General features: G+C 43.9%; 4 protein-coding genes and 1 long non-coding RNA gene across 5 annotated transcripts; 3 read left to right on the top strand and 2 right to left on the bottom strand.

Annotated features, from left to right (window-relative positions):
- Positions 1-500: 500 nt before the first annotated feature.
- Positions 501-10,466, top strand: LOC117727838. The gene is made up of 2 exons (XR_004609064.1): positions 501-532; positions 9,924-10,466. It is a non-coding gene; the product is annotated as an uncharacterized LOC117727838 (long non-coding RNA).
- Positions 2,384-10,466, top strand: rmdn3 (regulator of microtubule dynamics 3). The gene is made up of 12 exons (XM_034528254.1): positions 2,384-3,215; positions 4,848-5,037; positions 5,214-5,354; positions 5,992-6,334; positions 6,455-6,557; positions 7,008-7,068; positions 7,182-7,257; positions 8,712-8,789; positions 8,935-9,033; positions 9,268-9,321; positions 9,481-9,561; positions 9,682-10,466. Exons 1-12 carry the CDS (start codon positions 3,035-3,037, stop codon positions 9,721-9,723), a joined length of 1,449 nt encoding a protein of 482 aa, XP_034384145.1. The 5' UTR covers positions 2,384-3,034; the 3' UTR covers positions 9,724-10,466.
- rad51 (RAD51 recombinase) lies at positions 10,445-14,611 on the bottom strand. The gene is made up of 10 exons (XM_034528294.1): positions 14,443-14,611; positions 13,997-14,166; positions 13,242-13,379; positions 13,000-13,117; positions 12,785-12,876; positions 12,554-12,648; positions 12,334-12,447; positions 11,839-11,968; positions 11,545-11,666; positions 10,445-11,068 (listed from the first exon to the last, which is right to left on the bottom strand). The coding sequence occupies exons 2-10, from the start codon at positions 14,078-14,080 to the stop codon at positions 10,945-10,947; spliced, it is 1,017 nt and encodes a 338-aa protein (XP_034384185.1). The 5' UTR covers positions 14,081-14,166; positions 14,443-14,611; the 3' UTR covers positions 10,445-10,944.
- A 636-nt stretch (positions 14,612-15,247) lies between these two features.
- smim8 (small integral membrane protein 8) lies at positions 15,248-16,228 on the top strand. Its single transcript, XM_034528339.1, has 2 exons — positions 15,248-15,462; positions 15,981-16,228. The coding sequence occupies exons 1-2, from the start codon at positions 15,334-15,336 to the stop codon at positions 16,137-16,139; spliced, it is 288 nt and encodes a 95-aa protein (XP_034384230.1). The 5' UTR covers positions 15,248-15,333; the 3' UTR covers positions 16,140-16,228.
- A 121-nt stretch (positions 16,229-16,349) lies between these two features.
- ddx51 (DEAD (Asp-Glu-Ala-Asp) box polypeptide 51) lies at positions 16,350-22,950 on the bottom strand. The gene is made up of 17 exons (XM_034528344.1): positions 22,721-22,950; positions 22,250-22,362; positions 21,932-22,165; positions 21,188-21,438; positions 20,936-21,086; positions 19,862-20,007; positions 19,473-19,544; positions 19,270-19,379; positions 18,959-19,067; positions 18,719-18,864; positions 18,015-18,192; positions 17,796-17,911; positions 17,588-17,704; positions 17,109-17,210; positions 16,930-16,993; positions 16,687-16,821; positions 16,350-16,558 (listed from the first exon to the last, which is right to left on the bottom strand). Exons 1-17 carry the CDS (start codon positions 22,741-22,743, stop codon positions 16,541-16,543), a joined length of 2,085 nt encoding a protein of 694 aa, XP_034384235.1. The 5' UTR covers positions 22,744-22,950; the 3' UTR covers positions 16,350-16,540.
- Between the last annotated feature and the right edge of the window lie 223 nt (positions 22,951-23,173).

Raw genomic sequence — 23,173 nt, 5'->3', positions numbered from 1 at the left:
AAAAAAAAAAAAACGTCAATATAATAATAATTATTATTATTATTAGTGGGAACGCACGAGGTGTCACTGCGTCAAGGTGTCGCGTGCACACGTCACCTCTCTCCTACCTGTTGCGCGTCGGCTCATCTTTTCCTCTCTCGCAGTCCTCGGGGGTTCTTTTTTCGGGGTGTGAATCCAAACTTTCACCCTTTATTGCCCCTTCTGGTGCACCGGAGAGGGAGAAGCGGCCGGACTACCGCGGCTGCTCGCTGCCTCTCTCCGCCATGTTGACACCGACGGCTGGCTGAGCTGAACCCCGCAGCCTGGACGCTGCTCGGCTGGTTTATGTGAGGAGGAGGGCGGAGGAAGAGGAGGAGGAGGAGGAGGGGAAGAAACGCCCCCTTTTTTATACAATTCTTTATTCATAAATTGTCAATAAGAAAAGGTAACTAATACATTTAAATACACAACATGCCTTGGGGGCAACTGCATGAGAAAGAAATGTGTATGTATATATATATATATATATATATATATATATATATATATATATGTAAATAAGTGCCTTAAATTACTCGATTAAATTCCAAAATGATGGTTCTGACAAATAAAAAAATACAAATAAATAGTTTGGTTTCTGTTGATGCATCAAACTGGTCTGACTGGATTGTCCTCACACACCTTTTGTTTGATTGATGATCCACTTTGTACGATCTCAGCATCAATAATGTCAAAGTGTGCTGAATCATGTGTGGGTTCAGGGCTCATTCCTGCATGCAGCACGTTATAGATTGGGCCAGTGCTTCTTATGCATACTTACCGAAGATTTATTAGTAAAAGAAAGTATTTTATTTTTCTAGGTCGCAGATTAGTACTTAGATTCAGATTTTTTTTAAGTTATGCCATTCTTTTCCCAATCGGCTCGCCCAGTTTCTACATTGTAGAATTATTATTAGAATAAATATTATTTCTGCATATTTAACACTACTTTTTATTCCATGAATTAGGCCAATGGTGACACCCTGCAGGTGTCTGTCATGTGGACTTTCCCCTCTTCCTGCATGACATCGTTGTTCCACATTCTTGGCTTCAGTTGCAACACGAAGAAACAAACTTTGGTCCATTGTCTCTCTTTGCATATCTGGGTCAGGTTCACATGAATAATTATGGCTTAGCAGAGGCTCCCAGCCACTCCCGGGCATTATGGGGGATGTAGTCTTCACATGTTGCATGTTTTACATGTTTCATCAAGAAAATGAAGGAACACTATATCTCATAATATGAATGTATTCGTCCTTGAGGGTAAATTGTTTATTAATTTGATTTGTGGTTAGTTTGGATTTGACCGGGAGCCAGTGGAGGTTGAGTAAACAAACGTGTTAGACATTAAAGAGAGAATATAAAGATCTGGTTGCTGCTTAATAGGGAAACATATATAATACATATCACCATGACAACTTCCCCAGTTGGTTACTTTCATTCAGATAAATGTACTATGTTATAAATGTAGTATAAATGAGGGTGTACATGCTGTGTGAAAAAAACCCTCTGCAGAAAGCTTCATAATATATATTTTGTATTAATAAATGTAGTATAAATGAGTCTCTGAATGCTGTGTGAACAAACCCCTCTGCATAAAGCTTCATATTATATTTATGAATGCAAGTGTAAAGTTTGGTGACTCTACAGGTGAATAGGGTAAAAAAAGAAGAAGAACTATTTGAGACACCATGTGATCGGCACGTGGCTTTCTGTTCATAAATAAACACCACAGCCATTGATGAGAGTTGATCAAAGCAATGCAGGGACACATTAAGCCACTAGGGGGCCATAGAGGACAAATGAGCTTCCCCTATTGAGGCACTGCACACTGCACAAGTCTGTATTCAAAGTATTAAAGCATGGACTTTGAAACTCGGCCTCTTTATAAATCAGGATCTAAAAAGTAATACCAATAAAGCCTTTACTTTTGTTTAATGGCACATTTGTAATCAATCAAATTGGTCTAAAAATAAATATCTGCATACTACAATTGTTGCTGGAGTTTTACTTATACATCAGATCTAGGGCAAGTCAACATGTATTTAAACTGTGACATACTATACAAACTATTGTGACTAAATATTTAACAATGAACACATTTTGATTTAGTGGACCTATTTAATAATTTAACGTATACTGATAATGTTGACATACAATCTCATATTTGTGACTAAGTATCTCATAATTTACTCTTTTTAATTGTATTTTTTAAAAATCATATTATGCCGACTTTCTACGACGTTCGTGAGCGGAAATGGGATTACAAACGTTGCACCGGCCGCTTTTATTTTGTAAGTAGGAACCGGACGTCGATGTCCCCCACGCGCTGGCCCTCCGTCTCACGCAATGTGACGCAGTTACGTCACGTCGTGCATTTCCTACAGCATCGCCGCAAGCCAGCCGACACACACACTTTATCGTGACGTAAAACAAACCGTTGTTTTTTAATCCTTTAACTTTAAAAAAAAGTCTTTGTTTATAGTCAAAATATTTTACACGCAATAATTAATTAATAATTACACAAGTCGTCGCCGTTATTAGCCAAATAAACGCCACAACGGCTATCTCATAATTTACTCTTTTTAATTGTATTTTTTAAAATTCATATTATGCCGACTTTCTACGACGTTCGCGAGCGGAAATGGGATTACAAACGTTGCACCAGCCGCTTTTATTTTGTAGGTGAGAACCGGAAGTCGATGTCCCCCACGCGCTAGACCTCCGTCTGACGCAATGTGACGCAGTTACGTCACGTCGTGCATTTCCTACAGCATCGCCGCGAGCCAGCCGACACACACACTTTATCGTGACGTAAAACAAACTGTTGTTTTTTAATCGTTTAACTTTGTGGCGTGTTTTTTTTTTTTTTTTTTTTAAATATACAAGTCAAAACATTTTTACACGTAATAATTAATTAATAAATACACAAGCCGTCGCCGTTGTCAGCCATAGAAACGCCACACCGGGCGACGTCGCTACGCGTGTTTTTTTAAGAGGAGATCGCGGAGGAGAGATGACCGCGCCGCTCGGGAGGAGCGGCTTGATCGGGCTCGCGGTCGGAGCCACGGCCGGTTGCGGCTTGATCGCCCTCATTATTTACCGGGAGATCAGCAGGAGGAGGTCCCGGTGCCTGGCCCTGGAGGCCCGGCGGCCGGCTGCGGAGCAAGCGGCGGTGCTGACGCTGGATGCTCAAGGTGGGTCGGCTCGTGATACAACGTGTGTGTGTGTGTGTGTGTGTTATATGTTTATGGCAAGATAAAGAAAAGCTTCAATTATGATGATGCAAGTCCCCCCCCACACACACACACACACACATGTATTGCAGCCCAGGCCCACCACAGCTGGTACAGACCGGGTTGGGTTGCATTTCATTCAGTTTTGCTTTTGTTTTTAATTTACATTTCTGGTATACTGGCCGGTAAATGACACATATTTGAAAATAATGCCCTCTTCTATGTAGTTATTATGTAATTAACTCAAAGAAATGAACCATCGGCCCTGCCTTTGCCTGCCCCACACGTGACCTTACACTGTGGCTTCAATAGACACACTACCACACTAGAACCATACGCCAGAACCATCTTTAGTACGTCCCAACATATTTAGTATATTTAGTATGTCCCATTACAACATATTTATTATCTTTAGTATGTCCAATTACAACATCTTTACTATCTTTAGTATGTCCCATTACAACATATTTACTATCTTTAGTATGTCCCATTACAACATATTTACTATCTTTAGTATGTCCCATTACAACATCTTTATTATCTTTAGTATGTCCCATTACAACATATTTATTATCTTTAGTATGTCCAATTACAACATATTTATTATCTTTAGTATGTCCCATTACAACATATTTATTATCTTTAGTATGTCCAATTACAACATCTTTATTATATTTAGTACGTCCCATTACAACATCTTTATTATATTTAGTACGTCCCATTACAACATCTTTACTATCTTCAGTACGTCCCATTACAACATATTTACTATCTTTAGTATGTCCCATTACAACATATTTACTATCTTTAGTATGTCCCATTACAACATCTTTACTATCTTTAGTATGTCCCATTACAACATATTTACTATCTTTAGTATGTCCCATTACAACATATTTACTATCTTTAGTATGTCCCATTACAACATCTTTATTATCTTTAGTATGTCCCATTACAACATATTTATTATCTTTAGTATGTCCAATTACAACATATTTATTATCTTTAGTATGTCCCATTACAACATCTTTATTATATTTAGTACGTCCCATTACAACATCTTTATTATATTTAGTACGTCCCATTACAACATCTTTAGTACGTCCCATTACAACATCTTTATTATATTTAGTACGTCCCATTACAACATCTTTACTATCTTCAGTACGTCCCATTACAACATCTTTATTATCTTTAGTATGTCCCATTACAACATCTTTATTATCTTTAGTATGTCCTATTACATAGTATGTAAAATGCAGAATACTATGATGATGCTCTGCACAGTGCTGACTGACAATCCCTTTGCACAGCAGAGATATGAGCCAGAGGGTCAACGTTCAATGTGCCGAGTTATGAGGCCCGAAGACCAGTACGCACTTTGTAAGGGGAGCTGCAGTATGTTGAGGCAAATTACCCTGGATTCTGTATTCTATGTATTATACGTCCTATCTGGTCAGAAGGGGCACGTTAGGGAGAAAGGCCTCAGCCAGCTGCCACCACAGAGGGAACTAAGACGTTCATGTGTTGGAGGGCGATCGGTGGGCTGAAGTCCAAACCCCATATCTAACAGTTCCCCGTCTCCTCCTCCAGAGGTGGAGGCCCAGCAGGAGGCCCTGGCAGCGGTGGAGGCAGTGGTGCAGGGCCTGTCCCCAGAGCAGCAGCTGGAGCTCAGGAACCAGCTGGACCAGGTGCTGACCTGCGTGGCCTCGCTGCGCTGCGAGGTGGCCGAGCTGAGGGGCGGCCTGCAGGACATCGCCGTGCAGATAATCCAGGATGTCAAGTGAGTCCCGGCAGGGGAATGTTTAGACCTACAGGGACCCGAACACACGCTTATGACACACGTATACGTCTCCGCATCACCTCATCGATAATCAGAAGGTTGCATCACGCGTGTGGTCATAAATGTGAGATGAGTTTGACTGACGTGACCGTATGTCCCTCCTCCCCCTCCTCCAGAAAGGGAGTGGAGGACAGTCAGCGGGTGCGTCGGCGCCGCCCCGCCGCCCACAGGGAGCGCACCGACTCCACCGGCTCCAGCTCCATCTACTTCACCGCCAGCCAGGGCGCGGCCAGCGCGTACGAGACCAGCGAAGGAGGGTACGTGTGTGTGTGTGTGTGTGTGTGTCGCGGCTCTCCTGACTCGTTGTCTTGGGATTTGCCGTTGCGTTTATGTCGAATTTCTGGATGCACCGCATCTCAAATACGACGGTGGTTTGCCTCATCGATGCCTGTAAAGAGGCCCGAGAGTCACGTGGGAACCGGAACACTTTGCAGGACCGAGTCAGGCTGATATCTAGGTTTTTAAAATTTTATTTTTAAGGCTTCTTAACGAGCTTCATTAGCTAATTCCCGTTAATCTCTAATAGCATGACAGGCTGTGCCAAGCGTGGCTCACACTAAGTGACTTCAGGGTTTAGACGGTGGGTCCTGTGGATTATCCACAGCTCTGTTACGTGATGTTGTAATTATTCAACGCTGTGTGTGTGTGTGTGTGTGTGTGTGTGTCTGTCAATGGCAATAAAAGGTGTTTTGAGAGTGTGAATCCCTGCAACAATGCAACTACGAGAGGCCCCTTGAGCATGCGGCCATAATTGGGCAACCAAAAACATATTCTGCAGCTTCCCGCAGCAGAACGTGAGATTAGCCACAGACTCGGTGACGCCGGGATGGAGAGATAAATACGAATAATTGTCAAAAATCCCCAAATAACTAAACGGCGTCGCCCCCGTCCCAGGTACTCGACGGCTTACGCGGAGTCGGACTACACCGACCGCGACACGGACCGAGAGGAAGGTGAGCGGGAGCCCGAACAGGAGTCTGAGGAAGAGGAGGAGGACATGAGCTGCGCCACGGTCCTCACCCTGCGCGAGGAAGAAGTGGAGGAGCGAGGGCTGCTGGAGGAGGATGAGGAGAACGAGGAGGAGGAAGAGGAGGAGGAGATGGGGAGGCTGCAGCTGGTGACGGACGTCCCCAGCGGGGAGCTGGCGCTCCTCCTGGCTCAGAGCGACGTCCTCCACACCGGAGACGCGCGTTTAAAGGCGGACGGCTTCCGCCTGCTGCTGGACAACAGAGCCGAGGTTCGGGGCAAACGCCGTGAACTACCCGTCGTGATGCAAACTGTTGCTGGTTGCCATGACGCTGACTGGTGTGTTTTTGTTGTTGTTGTTTTTTTTCCTTTACTGGTTCTGCGTCCGCAGTACGGAGGCAGCAGGGATTTCCTCTGGCGACTGGCCCGGGCTTACAGTGACATGTACGAGTGCACTGAGGACAAAGAAGAGAAGAAGAGCTACGCACAACAAGGTGACGGACACACACACACGCACACAAATGAAGAACCTTTTAAATTATAAATAAACGTATATTTTTTTAATTTAATCCCACCAAGTGGGAGCTCAGCTATGACCCTTTAGTAACTGTAGGAGATGACACACAGGTGCTCCCCTCCACTTGTTTAAAACCAATTCTCTCTGTTGTCATGGATACTCAGGTGACGGCTGAAGGCTGCATATCACAACGGCGTATAACGTATCCGCCCAACGCTAAAAGCCAAAGTATCCATGTCACCTCCTTTCAAAGCCCAGTGTCCACTCTGTAAAGCACCCCCTCCCGAGGCGTTCAATGAACCTGGGAGTTTTGGATTATGCGAGGCTGACTGCGTCTTATTGTATCGTGGTCGATTTGTGCGAGTGGCCAATGAGATGTGACGGTTGTCGTGGTTTTGTCACTGAGCTGTGTGAGCTGCCGTTGCAGGGCGAGAGGAGGCGGAGTCAGCCCTGAAGAAGAACGGCCTCAACGCAGAGTGTCACAAATGGTCAGAGAGCATTCTGGATTTCAACCACGTGCAGATTGATAGTTGCCGCTGCCGCCAGTCGGCCATTTTGTACGTCGGCGTCACGGTTGTGCTCTGCGTGTCTCTGGCTGCAGGTTCGCGCTGCTGACGGGCCTGACCTCCAAACACGAGAGCATGCACGGAAAACTGAAGGGCAGCCACATCGTGAAGGTAACACGGGCGACGCTTCGGGTACTTAGCTCATGTTTGACTGACTGACTTACTTGCTTACTCACTGACTTACTTCCTGACTTACTCACTTACTGACTTCCTGACTTACTCGCTTACTGACTTACTTGCTTACTCACTGACTTACTTACCGACTTGCGTAATCACTGACTTACTTCCTGACTTACTCACTTACTGACTTACTTACTGACTTGCTTACTTACTTACTTACTTACTGGCTTCCTGAATTACTCGCTTACTTACTGACTGACTTACTTACCGACTTGCTTCCTGACTTACTGGCTTCCTGAATTACTGGCTTACTCACTTACTGACTGACTTACTTACTGACTTGCTTACTCACTGACTTACTTCCTGACTTACTCGCTTACTGACTTACTTGCTTACTTACTGACTTACTTCCTGAGTTACTCGCTTACTGACTTACTTACTGACTTGCTTACTTACTTGCTTACTCAATGACTTACTTACTTACTGACTTACTTCCTGACTTACTCGCTTACTGACTTACTCGCTTACTTACTGACTGACTTACTTACTGACTGACTTACTCACTGACTTACTTACCGACTTGCTTCCTGACTTACTGGCTTCCTGAATTACTGGCTTACTCACTGACTTACTTACTGACTTGCTTACTTACTTGCTTACTCACTGACTTACTGACTTACTCGCTTACTGACTTACTTGCTTACTTACTGACTTACTGACTTACTCGCTTACTGACTTGCTTACTCACTGACTTACTGACTTACTTCCTGACTTACTCGCTTACTGACTGACTTACTTACTCACTGACTTACTTACCGACTTACTTGCTTACTAACTTACTTACCGACTTACTTCCTGACTTACTTGCTTACTGACTGACTTACTGACTTACCGACTTACTTCCTGACTTACTTGCTTACTGACTGACTTACTTACCGACTTACTTCCTGACTTAATCGCTTACTTACTTCCTGACTTACTTCCTGACTTACTTACTGACTGACTGACTGACTTACTTCCTGAGTTACTCGCTTACTGACTTACTTACTGACTGACTTACTCACTGAGTTACTTCCTGACTTACTCACTGACTTACTTCCTGACTTACTCACTGACTTACTTCCTGACTTACTCACTGACTTACTTCCTGACTTACTCACTGACTTACTTCCTGACTTACTCACTGACTTACTTCCTGACTTACTTCCTCATTACCTCTCTTAAGTAAGTCAAATGTATTCAAATTGCACTTTTTACAGACCGAAGTCACAAAGTGCTTGACAGGAGTATAAAACCAACATTTACATTAAGCTGTTTTTAACACACATATTTAAGAAGGCGCAGGAAAGTACACAATAAAAACAGACCAAATCCCCGGAGAGCACGTTTTTGTACCTTTTTTTTTTTTTTTTTAAATACAAGTTTCTTTTTCTTCCTCCGTTCAGGAGCATCTGGACCGAGCGATCGCGCTCAGAGACGACGACCCCATGTGCTTCTACTTGCTCGGCAGATGGTGCCACGAGGTGAGAGAAGGGGCTGCGTTTCACTCCTCTCGTTAACTCCGGTCTTATCGGTCATCACCCCCCCGACATCCAGAGGTGTTTATACCCGTCTCAAGAGTTTTTTAAGGTTTTCTGTGGTCGTCCGTGTGTGTTTGTGCCCGCGCAGGTAGCCACGTTGGACTGGCTGGAGAAGAAGGCGGCCGCTGCCCTGTACCGGGACCCCCCCACCTCCACACTGCACGACGCCCTGGAGAACTTCCTCAAGGTGCCCACTCTCAACTTTACATATCAAGACGTCTCCGTATGCAGTTTGAACCCCTTTTCATAACCGACGTCAAACAATGCACACAAACCAGAGTAACCGCTTGGACTATTTTATTGTCTTTTATACAGGACCCGTTTTAAATATTTTTTTTAAAAGGCCTTTTAAGGTTTCTAAAGCATCCTAAAAAACATATGGACTCGTATGTAAATCGTGCTTGTGTGCTGTGTATTCCAGGCAGAGGAACTGGGCCCAGGTTTCTCCAGGACGGTGAGGCTTAACATCGCCCAGGTAACCGACCCCTGACCCCTCCGTGTCTCTTTAATAGGGTGACTTAACCTCTCAGTGACAGAGCGCTGCAGGGAAGACGTTTTTTTAAGAAAAAAGGATTTTGAATGACGTCACATGCCAGCTGTTTTTATTCATTTATTCACGTCGTTTGACTTCTAGTGTCACAAGGAGATGGGAAACATCTCCGAGGCCACAAACTGGACCGAGCTGGCTCTGAAGACGCCCACAAACTCTGATGACGTAAGAGCTGCTCTGTTCGTAGCTATTTATATATTATATATATTTATATAAGTTGTGTAGGTTCCCGTCAGAATGTTTCACAATTTATTTTTCCATTGTTGCCTTTTCTTTTTTTCCAAGGATAAAATGTCTAAACTGGAGGCTCACCTTCTGAAAACCTGAGAGAGATCCAGCAGGTGGCGCCGCTCAGCCGATGGCCGCCGATTGGCTAGTCAGGCCGCCGATCGGCGGCCATCCAATCAGATCAAATTTTTCTTTCCCCCATTCATTGGCGGATACTTCTAACACTGTCACTGTGAAATATGGAGTTTTTAAATCGATGTATATTTATTTTTCTTTAATAATTGAGAAAATACCGATAGATATATATATATATATATATATATATATATAGTGATGTTTTATGGTATCGTTATTGTTTTCTAACCATTTGTTTGAAAAATAAATTACTTTATTGATGTAGATGTAGTGATACAAGTATTTTGATCTGAATATATAGTAAATTATCTATTTAAGTGATTTCAGTTGGAGCTTAATTTAATTTAATTTAATATAATATAATATATAACATATAATATAATATATATATATATATAATTATTATTTCCAATTAAGCCCCAACTTAAATAGATAATGTAGTTTAAAGCAATTGTACTGGACCACATTCTTTGATATTTCTTTAACTCTATTTTGTGTTTATTTACTGCCTTTGAGCTTCTGAGTGTTTTTCGAAGTGAACGTTAAGCTGCAGGTTGTTACTTTGATCCAACGTCATTTTTAGTTTTGTATTTCTATTATTATTTATTCTTGTTGAGGTTCAGTCGACTAATTGTGAAAAGTTAATGAGCACTGAAGTTAATACATGAATAACGTTGAATAAAAATAAAAAATATTTTTTTTAATTATTCATGCCTCGTGTGTTTTAACAAGCAGACTCTTAACGATGCGAACAAATGAGACGATTTAATAGTAAGACAAATATATATATATACACAGACGGTGCTGGTAAAGACAAAAAAAGGGACAAACCAGTAGTGGTGAAGCTGGAAAGAGGTTGAAAAGTTAAATAAACGGCGTTCAACAGAAACGCCGTGAAGACGAATCTAACGGGGAGAAAGAAAGAAGAAGAAGAAAAAAAAAAAAAGAGCTCGCAAACTATTTAACATCGTTTTTACAAAATTATTTTCACGCCTTGCTGCTCCAGAGGACCGGATCTGCAGCCCGGAGCTTCTTATCCACTCAAACCAAATCATACAACCTTTGGTCTGTCCATCTGTGTGAAGGCTGCACACACTCACACACACACACACACACACACACACACCCCCCCTTCAGTCCGGTCAGCAGGTGTAACATCTACCACCTTGCTTCCTGCTTCCTGCTTCAGTCCTTGGCGTCGCCCACTCCATCGGCGTTAATGGCGAACATGGCTTCGGACTCCGGCAGGCAGGGCGAGTCGTAGATTTTACAGATCCTCGTCTCTCCTCGGCCTTTCCTCAGGTACAGACTGCAAAATTAAAAATAAATAAAGTGTCACAACTCGTGATGAAAAAAGGCCCTTGGAGATCACATCCCTGGTCATATTGCGCAGCTATTTAACAATATATGATCAAAATAAATGATAAAAGAATCTGTTTCTTTGTACTTTTACTTTGAAATCCTTTTCTTCCCGTAACACTAAAAAGATGACGTGTGCTCGCGGAAGCTACCGACGACCGATTTCAACCAATCGACACCGTGACTTTCATCCGTCAATCAGTCCGCAGCGCTTAGCAACGGCAAGGAGGTGCTCAACCTCGTAATCACGTTGACGTCATCCCGTTTTATATAGATCACCATTCATTTAAATTTGGCTATTGACGCTTTTGTGTAACATCAATATGAACTATAAAAATACAAGTATACAATGTGCTTAAAAGGCCGCGGCCGTGAAACGTCACCCGTGACCTCCTCACGCTCCATTTAAAGCGTCCGAACACTCACCGCGTGGTGGAGGCGTGAGCCATGATGTTGCCCCCGATCGGTTTCTTGGGATCCGCGGAAAACATGGCCGCCCCGTCCACCTGCGCCACCACCTGGTTGGAAATCACCACGGCAACGCCAAACTGTAATAGGATTGAGGCAGAGAAAAAACAACAAAAAAACACTATGATACAGGTGAGGTGAAAAATGCGTTGCTTAATCTGGGAATCTCCTTTATTTTTTGGGCGTCGACAACAGCGCCACCATGTGGCGGCCCGACTGGAGTGCATCGTTTTCAGTTATCGGGCTGCCCACCTCGTCCGCCAGCCGGAGCAGCATGCGGAGGAAACGTCCCAGGTGTCCCTGGCGGGCCGACAGCTCACCTCGGCCCGAGTAGTCCGTCCTGTACAGAGCGGTGGCGCTGTCCACTATCAGCAGGGCGTACCTGACACACAGGTGGAGGCAGAGAGAAAGTGTGTGTTACTATACACACACTCAAATGTGGACGACCATCCTGCCTACGTCTTTACGTGTACCTGCCGTCACGAGGGAAAAGTATAGCAGCTAATGCTACAACAAAACTGAGACTTCAAAATGAACGTCTGTCACTAAAAGAGCAATAAAACTAAATGTATAAACAATGAATGCAACAAATGATACTTTAAAAAAAACACACTACTTCCTGAAAACTGCAGGTAATTTTCAGATGTGGAATTTCAAAATAAAAGCCCTAAATAAAAAAAGTTCTGTGTGTTAGCTGTACACACCGTCTAAATTCAGATTAGTTTCATCCACTTGGTGCAGACTGACCTGGACTCGGCCATCATGGCGGAGGCTTGGTACAGCAGCTGGGTCTGGTGGTCCGTGTTGAAGGCTCGGGCGTAGGCCACGTTGTCCAGAACGTCGCTGCCGACCAGCCCGTACCTGTGAAAACACGGAGCCGTCACGAGGAACACCAGCAGTCCCTACGATTTTACATTTCTAAAAACGCACACAACGACAAAAAGAGAGAGGAAAAGTGCCGACTCACCTCTCAGCCACAGCGAGGAGTCTCTCCGGTCGGAAGGTTCCCTCCGTGTCGATGTACATGGCTTTACCTTCTCCGCCCCCCTGATCAATGGGCAGCTGTGGACGGAAAGGACAAATCCAGAGAGAGAAGTCCTTTTTTAAAAAAATCTTCAGCTCATTTTTCTGCACAGCGTCGGTGCGACGGCCCAGAGGCTCATGTTGTACTTTACACTACAGTCATTCTGGACTCTACCTGACAGGTGACGGCGAGGGTGTGGCACAGCTGGGTCTTCCCCGTCCGAAACTCCCCAAACATCTCCGTGATGGAGCCGGTCTCGATGCCACCTGCGGGGGGAGAAACGACGACGAAGAAGAAGAAGAAGTCGGAATTTATTTTAAAAAAACGTTATCGTTTCAACCGACTGGAATCATCGAGTTCGCGTCGCCCTTGGCGTGGTTTCTACGGACCCTGCAGAAGTTTGTCGAGCTCCTTGGAGCCCGTGGAGATCTGGATGATCTCGGCTCTCCTCTGGTGGAACTCCGTAGCCGTGGTGAAGCCCATCGGCACAAGTTTGGCCGCTTCAGCCTGAGAGGGAAGGAGAAGGTAAAAAAAAAAAAAAAAGACTTAAAAGTCGCCGTCAACAGTGGGACGCCGTCTTCCGCGAACATTCCTCTGGGACGGCGAAAAAGAAGGCCTGCGGGTTCCTCACCAGAACTTTGTCGGCCTTGGCCTCGCTGATGCCTTTGATGTTGAGCAGCTCCTTCTTGGGCGCGTAGGCCACGGCCTCGATGGTGTGGAAGCCGGCTTCCCCCAGCTTCTTGATGTCGCTGGCACTGACCCCACATTGCTGCATGCAGAGACATTGGAACAAGGTTGGGTTTTTAGGTTGTGGCTTGGAAACCTCTCTGCTAAAAAAAAGGGACAGTTCACTCCAAAATACACACACTTGTTCCCCTCTTACCTTATAGCGCTATTTATCAATCTAAACGTTTTGGAGATAAAATAAATACGTGAAACTGCTCACAACAGGTCTGAGGATTATCTCGAGTAATCGGGTCATGGATAATGGAGAAAAAAAAGACATTGTTTCTGGAGTGTTGCAATGGATTTTTTTGGGGAACTTTTAGCTTTAGGAGGTCTCATTTTTATTAGAGAGAACGCCAACATGTCCACATGTAGGGAACTCAACCGGCACTACAGGTAAATGTGTTTTTATTGATTTTGGGGGTAATGGTGAAGTACTCCCTAATCACCCCCAAAAACAAACGTAATACACAGTGTCCCGATTTTAATATAGAATATATTCAATGTAGTTCATGGACTTACACTTATATTTTATTTAAATAACTTGTTTTTAAAAAGTTTTTCGGAATGGAGGCTAATTTTAAATATTTATTTTTTAAATCTCATCTCATTTGAGAACCACTGGTTTAATTAAAGTGCCACGTGACGCAGGATACAGACCTCCAGTCTGCTCAGAGGCTGCGGCCCGAAGCTTTCCTCCTCCTCGGCCTCCGCCTCCACCCTGGCCTCGCTCCTCATGGCCATGGTCCGAGTGTGAAACACCTGGTCCACAGGTAGGGGAACAGGAGGGAGCCGACTTTGACTTTAGGGCTTAAACAAATGGGTTTGACCTGTCGAAGGGAAATATGGGGTCATAATTACACCTTCATCCGGGTCCTATAACAAGTTAATCACCCAATAACAACACAACATGTGTAACGTAACGGACTGGGTGAAAACAATACACAACAGGTGTGGTTTAAGTTTGTTTTTTTTTAACCCCCGGTTAGCTTTGTAGCTTTTATTTAGCTGTTCTCGCGTCAGTTTGCTGCTTTTTTTTCCAGCGTCGTTAACCCGCAGAAGTGCGTCGATAAGCGGACGAGTTCAACACGTCGCGTGCGTCTCACCTGTGGTTTCTAATTATATAGAAAGTTATTGTTTTGTCATTCAGGGGTCCGGCCGCCGTGTTTATGCCTCGAACTCCGACTGTTTGATTAAAAAAAACTAAACCGAATGCTCCCGCGCGCGACTAGCAAACAAGAACGTGATGACGTCATCACGCAGAGACGCCGAGAATCAAACCAATCAGAATTCGCCGATCTATCCTTCAAAGTAAAAGTTCCAACAGGAAGTCCCGACTTTTATATATTTCTTCTTTTTTTTTTTTTTTTATTTAAAAAGAAGAAATATATATTTTCGTTGTGTTTTTAAAAAAAAAATTGTTTATTTATTAAATTTGAATTATATTTTACTTTTTAAAAATAATGTAATACTAGACGTCCTGATACCACACTCCATGCCAGTTGGTGACGGTAATGCACAAATTCGTTGTTTACCAACCGACAATAAAACTCGATGAACCCTAAAAAGCCCGAGTCATCAAATAATAGGCAAACAAGTATTTTAAATTTATTAAATTTATTTAAAATAAAAAAAGTATTTATTGGTCCTTTCCTATCTTATTTGATACGTCAGACGTTTATCACTCTGAATCGATTAAAAAAAAATCATATTTATTTTAGTAAATAAAAAGGTACATTTTGTATTTTATATGTATGAATATATATTATGTATTTATTATTATTATGCATTTATTATATATTTTTCCAACCGCCATTAAAAGCAAAAAAAAGAGCAAAAATAATAATAATAATAATGAATAAAAGGGATGTTTCGCTCGCAACCACCGGGGGCGCTGTGACATTTCAAGTCCTCCCGCTCCTCCTCCTCCTCCTCTTCTTCATTAGCGTCTTTTTGACTTTGAAAACATGGCGGCGCTTTAAGGGCTCAGACCGGACATGTCGGACAAAGAAGCCGGTCGAGGGAAGGAGAGTCCCGGGGAGAAAGGCTTCAGGGCCCCGGGGCTGAGAAGCGCGCAGAGCACGACCCTTTTCCGGGCTCTGAACCCCGAACTCTTCATGAAACCGGTGAGACTCGGAACAGACGGTTGTTTTCGGTCTTTACGTGATAATTACACGGTTTTAAACGTCATCTATAACGTAAGTTTGTTTCGTCCTTTTTTGGACGTGCACAGTCGTGGAATATTATCTAGTTCCGGTTTGACTCGTCAAAGTAAAACAATACAACTTATATTTCCAGTTTGTCTTGTCAAAGTAAAATACAACTTATTGACGTGGTGTTTCTTTCTTATTTGGAAAAGGGATCTGAGCTCCTTTTTAAAATTGCATTTATTTATTTATTTAAATTGTCTTTAAATAATACTTCAAACCTGTTTTTATTATTTTTTAAAAGTGTAAGAATGCAGAATCAGCTGAGGGATGAACCTTTAAACTAATCTTCAGCCTGAGTGACGCCACGTACTGTGAAATAAAACAGTTATCTTAACCGTTATTTATTATTTCACTCTCTCAGAATGAGACGGTTCACCTGGCTGCCGGATTAAAAAAAGCCTTCATTGTGACGTAAAGCGGCGTTGTTTTTGCAGAATATACCCGTGATGGCGTTCGGACTGGTGACCATCACCTTGTGCGTGGGCTACCTGGGCTACATGCACGCAACGAAAGATAACGACCAGCAGCTGTACGAGGCCATCGACAGCGAAGGAGAGAGCTACATGAGGAGGAAGACTTCCAAATGGGACTGATGGCGTGGCACCTTCTATGATAATGTATAATAATATGTTGTGTGTGTGTGTGTAAGGACTGAGTAAATTAAAATTGGATTTAAAAACTTTTCTCTAAATGCTTCCATTAAATTTCTCCAATCTGTAAAAGTAAACGTCATTTCGACCCAACAGGAAGCAAACTAAAAGCAGACATGATGATATCAGATCTGTTGGAAGTTGTGATGGGCATTTTAATTACATTTATTAATTAATTAATAATATTTATTAATCCAAGACGCATCAAATGGATAATCCAAATTAAAAAAAGATCTTTAAAATCACCAGCTTCAACACACCCAGACTTTATGTTTTATTAAACAACATAAATAAGTACGGCTGAAAATAAAATAAAATAAAATTCGGTCTTTCGTGAAGCGCAGTCATTGGTATTTCTCTTCCTGTAGACACAAAAGAAGGTTGTTTGTTAGTTTTCATGAGGTGGAAGATAGTAAACTATACTTTGTTAAAGTTACTACAAGGAACTTTCACGCTGTGTTGATTCGATGAATGTGTTTAGAGACGGTACCTTGATGGCGTTGGCCAGCTCCTGCAGCGTTTGTTCATATCGGGCTTCCATAACCTTCAGGTTCTGCGGTTTAACGATCTGCTTTTGAATCCCGGGGGTTCCTGCTTCCTCCACCATTTGGAGGAAGTTCTTCTCCTGAGTGGGAAGACACACACAAAACAACAACAAAAGAAAACCTTAAGTTTATGCGGTTCAGACTCTCTCATCCATATTGAATCCTGTTTATTTGCCGCAGTGCTTCACCTGAACTCCCAGCAGAAAGGTGAAGGCCATGCCCGTTTTCCCTGCTCTTGCTGTTCGTCCGATCCTGAAGAAAAAAGGGAGAGTCTATATTTAACGGCGCTACGATGCACAATATAGATCTATAAAATGGCGTCTGAGGGCTTCATGCATGCAGCATGAACGTCGGGCGGCCGGCTCACCTGTGGATGTACGTCCTGATGTACTGCGGCGCGTCGTAATTCACCACACATTTGATCCCGGCCACGTCGATGCCTCTGGCAGCTGCGTCCGTGCTGATCATCCTGCAGGATTTAATTCATTGCCCATTAAAAAACTCACACTGCAGGAAACCGGAGAAGTAAATTAATATATATATATAAAAAAAGGAGGTAAATATACATTAAGAGAATACCACACTCTGTATTCACTAGTAACAGTCTCACCTGTATACATGTTTAATTATATATTTAATTGTGTATTTGTCAGATAAGCTACTTGCACCTTAAAACTCTTACGAATATGACAAAAGTACATCTGGACCTTTTAAATTAAAATGCAAGCCCAATACGCATCACATTCCAGCCACTTTCACACAACAACCAAACAACAGGGGGAGGTTTTACAGTTAGTAAACAATGTGTAAGAGAAGACGACACAAAAAGGTAACGTTAAGACTCACAGTTGGATCTTCCCTTGTTCAAATTCCTTCAGCGTCTTCTTCCTCTCAGCCGGGGAAAGTCGGGAGGAGAACTCGGCGGCCTGAACTCCACCGAAGAGCTGCACCAGCAGATAAAGTCTGAGGAGGAAAAAAAAAAAATAAACCAGTAAAGCCACGCTGAGAGCGCCTCAATATTTATATTAATATATACAAGGAAAGCGTCTCCGACCTGTGTGCCGTCTCTCTGGAGTTGGTGAAACAGAGGATGGGGCTGAGCTTCAAGCGCAGGAGGAAGTGGAGGATGAGGAGGGGCTTCTTGCTCAACGTACAGGGCACGTAATACTCCTGAAACCATAGCAACGGTGCAGTCCGTAACCAAGTGAGCTCAAGTTGAATCAGTCAGACAGTACGGCGCCTCCTTACCCGACGGTCAGAGGTCATCTCTTACCGTCAGCCCTTGCGGGAAGTCGTAGCCGCCTTGCGTCCGGGTGGGGGTGCCGGAGTGACTGTGGATGGAGCTGAAGAGTCTGGGCTGGTGGAGGCCCAGCTGCTGGAGCTTCTCCGGGTTCTGTGTCAGCGTGGCCGAAAACAGCAGCTTCTGCAGCGGCATCTGAGGCGGAGACAGACTGAGGAGGGGAGACGGATGGGCTTTTATTTCTCTTCATCCGAAGTTACTGTGAGGAGCTTTTAACTGGTCAAGAAACAAATTGATACCCCTGCATCTGTCCCAAGTAAAAAAAAAAAAAATGCACCTGCCAATAGTTCATTTAACTCGCGTTGCATCTCGATTGTTTAACAGAAATGTACAAATTTAAATGTGTGCGTTTACGGGGCGTTACGCCGAGCCAGGCTAGCTGATCCCCCCCGCTTCCAGTCTTTATGCTAAGCTAGGCTAACCACGTCCCGACTCCAGCTCTGTACTGAACACACAGACATCAATGTCATATCAATCTTCTTATCTTAAAAGGCGATAGATAGATATATATTTAATAAAATGTCAACATTTTCCTTTAAAAAAATGTTGAACACATATATGGTAGTATTCGATTAAAATTTTAAAAAAAGACTTCTAAAAAATGAAGAAAAAGAAAGAAATCTGAGTTTCCTCTTCATCCACTGAAAAGAGACTTCAGGTGTAGACCACAGCCTCACCTGGCCGCTGTGACATATGCCGGCTCAATCCGCCTGAAGATGGAGACGGCGCCTGCACCGCCTCCTGATCTGTACACCGCCTTCACCACCTGACTGAGCCAAGACTGGTGCATGCTGTCAATCATCCTGTCAGCCTCGTCAATAATCTGGGATGGACGAGAGAATGAAAACCTCCACTTAAAAACACACAAAAAAAACCAGTTAATTCAGATTTTTTTTATTTCCGTTTTAAGAACTCACAAGAAACCTGAGGTGCTCCAGACTTAAGCCCGAATCCCTGTTGATGTGATCGACCAGTCGACCCGGAGTGGCGACGACGATGTCGGCTAAACTGCGTCTCGTGCCCCCTCTGGAAGAAAAATCAGAGCGCGAATAAAAGAAGTTATATTTTGAGTATTGTACAAATATGACTTCATCATCCAATATCTATTTACCGCCATTTATTTCTCCTAATGCAAAAGCTTGTATGTGAGGAATTGTGAATGTGTTTTGTGTGTTGGCTTTAGCTCCCCCTGGTGGCAGGGAAGAGAAACCACAACCGAGCAGCTCACCTGAGTTCGGAGAGCGACGCCTGCTCCGCGGCAAAGGACTTGTGACCGGCCAGCATCACCACGTTGAGAGAGGTTCCCCCCTCCGCGTACGACCTGAACACCTTGCACACCTGCGCAGGGAGAACGTGTTCAATCTACGCAGCAGAACGTTACTGGATTACGTTTCATCCAGACTTTTATTTTGAAAAAAAAATGGTTCTGACCTGCTGGGCGAGCTCTTTGGTCGGCAACACGGCCAACGCTCGAACTTCACACACCACCCGCTCCGTCAGCACCTGGTAGGAGAGAACGTCTTTGTGTGACCTGGAGAACACACACACACACACACACACACACACACACACACACACACACACACACACACACACACACACACACACACACACACACACACACACACACACACACACACACACACACACACACACACACACACACACACACACACACACACACACACACACACACACACACACACACACACACACACACACACACACACACACACACACACACACACACACACACACACACACACACACACACACACACACACACACACACACACACACACACTCACACTCACACACACCTGTATGACCGGTATGACGAACGCGAGAGTCTTGCCGCTGCCGGTTGGCGCGGACACACAAATGTCTCTGGGCTTGTAGCCGCCTCGTCCAATCAGCAGCCCCTGCTGTGCGCTCTCCAAGATGGCCGGGATGACCTCTGCTTGCACTGCAAGAAAATGACAGAGCTTTGTTTCTCGGGTGGACACGCATAGACTGTGTATTAGGAAGTGGACTTCTATACAACCAGAGGAGTCGCCCCCTGGTGGTCAGTAGAGAGAATGCAGCTTTAACACATGAAGCATAGACTTCTATACAACCAGAGGAGTCGCCCCCTGGTGGTCAGGAGAGAGAATGCAGCTTTAACACATGAAGCATAGACTTCTATACAACCAGAGGAGTCGCCCCCTGGTGGTCAGGAGAGAGAATGCAGCTTTAACACATAAAGCATAGACTTCTATACAACCAGAGGGAGTCGCCCCCTGGTGGTCAGGAGAGAGAATGCAGCTTTAACACATGAAGCATAGACTTCTATACAACCAGAGGAGTCGCCCCCTGGTGGTCAGGAGAGAGAATGCAGCTTTAACACATGAAGCATAGACTTCTATACAACCAGAGGAGTCGCCCCCTGGTGGTCAGGAGAGAGAATGCAGCTTTAACACATGAAGCATAGACTTCTATACAACCAGAGGAGTCGCCCCCTGGTGGTCAGGAGAGAGAATGCAGCTTTAACACATGAAGCATAGACTTCTATACAACCAGAGGAGTCGCCCCCTGGTGGTCAGTAGAGAGAATGCAGCTTTAACACATGAAGCATAGACTTCTATACAACCAGAGGAGTCGCCCCCTGGTGGTCAGGAGAGAGAATGCAGTTTTAACACATGAAGCATAGACTTCTATACAACCAGAGGAGTCGCCCCCTGGTGGTCAGGAGAGAGAATGCACTCATCACAAACTAATACAGCAAATAACACTGATGGAACGTGTCACACATATTTGAACTAACATCAACATTAAGTGGAAAAGGTACCGGCCTGTTTGGAGAACATTAGAAACCTGCTGCTAAACGTAATGGAAATGCAGCAAAGTGTCATCACCTGGAAAAAGGTGCTGAATTCCGTTGTTTTGCAGTTTTTTCACAAGCGGAGCAGAAAGTCCCGGGATGTCAGAGACGGGGAACAGATTGCTTTTAATGTCTCTGTGAATCACATCAGGCTGAGCGAGCCACTGAGGCAGGACTCTGTGTACCTGTGAAGACAAGAACGCACACACACACTTAAAACTCCAGAAGGTTAAACACTAACCGGAGAACCCCCCCGTCCCCTTGAAGCGCCACCGTACAACTGTACCTTCTGGACAGGCTTGTTCTCGAATCCTCCCAGAATCGTGAAACCAGTCGGAGCAGAGGTCTTCCCCGGGGTTGGTTTTAGCGTCGCATTTTCTGTCTCCGTCTCTCCCTCTTCTTCTTCTTCTTCTTCTTCTTCTTCTTCTTCTTCTTCTTCTCCTCCTCCTCCTCCTCCTCCTCCTCCTACTCCTTTTGGGACCTCCTGTCCTTCTCTTCCGGTCACGGGAGCGTCCGGCAGACCTTTAACTGAACTGCCTTAAAAAATGCAAGAAGACAGACAAACTGAATCCTCTGAGGCATATTTGTGTTGTGCAAACACCACAAGTTGTAACCGTATTTGTCTTATTGAGCCGATGATGGCCGTAACTGAGGAGTGAACCTTCCTATATGCTGTATTCTTGTTTTTCACCACAGTACAGCCCTTTTGGTCAACTTCTGTCGTTTTAAAACGTGCTCTAAAAATAAACTTAAAACTTGAAAACCAGAGCCATCTTGCACCCTGCTCATCTCTTGCGATACGGATCAGGCCACCGAGAGAGTGATATGCAGAGCCTGTACTCAAAACACTAATATATATATATATAAAACACTATATATCAGCACACTTATATACGAAGGCACTCATTTACCTGCACTGAGCCGATGTGTCGGTCGTGCTCTTTAAAAAGGCTCAATATAACAGTGAAGGAATGTCATCTTATCACAACACTACATTACTCAGTGTCAACATGTGACTGTACACACACACCTGACTGAACCTCATTCTTCTTCTTCTTCTTCTGTTTCTCACTTGCACCCGTCTTGTCCTTCTTTGCCTCTTCAACGGGCTCATCGGGCTCAACGGAGTCCGAATCAAACGAAGGCACATCTTCCGATTTCCTCTTCTTGTGCCGTTGAGGCTCTTCGCTGCCGCTCTTGTCGGCTTTTCTTTTCTTTTTCACGTCTCGCAGTTCCTTCTGTTCTTTCTGTTTCTTCTGTTCCTTCTGTTCTTTCTGTTCTTTCTGTTCCTTCTGTTCCTTCTGTTCTTTCTGTTTCTTCGGTTCCTTCTGTTCCTTCGGTTCCTTTGGTTTTGTCCTGCTCTGTTTCAGCTTCTCTTTTGCCTTCTGCTGCAGTTTGGCCAGCAGCGCCTGAGACCGAGCTTCTTTTGGGACACTCTCAGTTTCCTCCTCGCCGAGATACCTGAGAGCGACACGACAGAATGTAACATTGTTACATATTCTGGCAACAACGGACGTAGAATTACACGATTCTATTCAATATTCTCTTCTTGGGAAATCCACCACAGGATTGTGGAAAAAGAAGTGAGGAAGAAAACAGACGTTTTTATACCTCAGCAGATACAAGCTAATAATTCCAAGCAGATACGTTCTCATTATTCTACCATGTGACACATCATGTTTCGGTCTCTCGTGTTTTTTTAACTATTAAAGAGAACTTCACTGCGTGTTACTTTTGCTTTCTGATGTGAAATGTATCTCGAAGTATGATCTCAGTGTGATATAACTAGAAAAAACGATAAAAATAAGAACAACGTTACCTGTTTACAAGAAAGAGAGACATTTCAAAAGCCAGCTGAAACTTTCCAAGAAGGTTTTTGTGTACTTGTCAGCTTTCCCGCATTTGGAAATGATTAATATTAAATATTAATTAACCTCGACGAGATTCGTTAACAGATCTGATTCTTTAAAGCAGCGTAAACGTTTAACTCGTACTGAACTTCGCGAATCCCCACTTTCTCGTGTGTTTTCCACACTGCGCGGCCAGACGCGGTTTGATGACGCCCAACAATACAGTCGCGAGGTAACGCGTCACGAGGCGGTCGCTTTCGATTTTTCTGTAAAGAAAATGTTATTTAAAAATAATAAAAAATCTTATTTTATTTTCGATCCACTCACTCACTCACACGTGGCCTAACCTTTTTGTTAAAAACAAATAAAACGTAACGGGTTTTCTTTTTTACACACCCGTACATGGGCGTGTCCACTTCCGG

The sequence above is a fragment of the Cyclopterus lumpus genome, chromosome 24 (genome assembly GCF_009769545.1).
Source record: "Cyclopterus lumpus isolate fCycLum1 chromosome 24, fCycLum1.pri, whole genome shotgun sequence".
In the NCBI taxonomy this organism is placed as follows: Eukaryota; Metazoa; Chordata; class Actinopteri; order Perciformes; family Cyclopteridae; genus Cyclopterus; species Cyclopterus lumpus.
The sequence above is the reverse complement of the archived record's forward strand: the minus strand, read 5'-3'. Positions and strand labels throughout refer to the sequence as shown.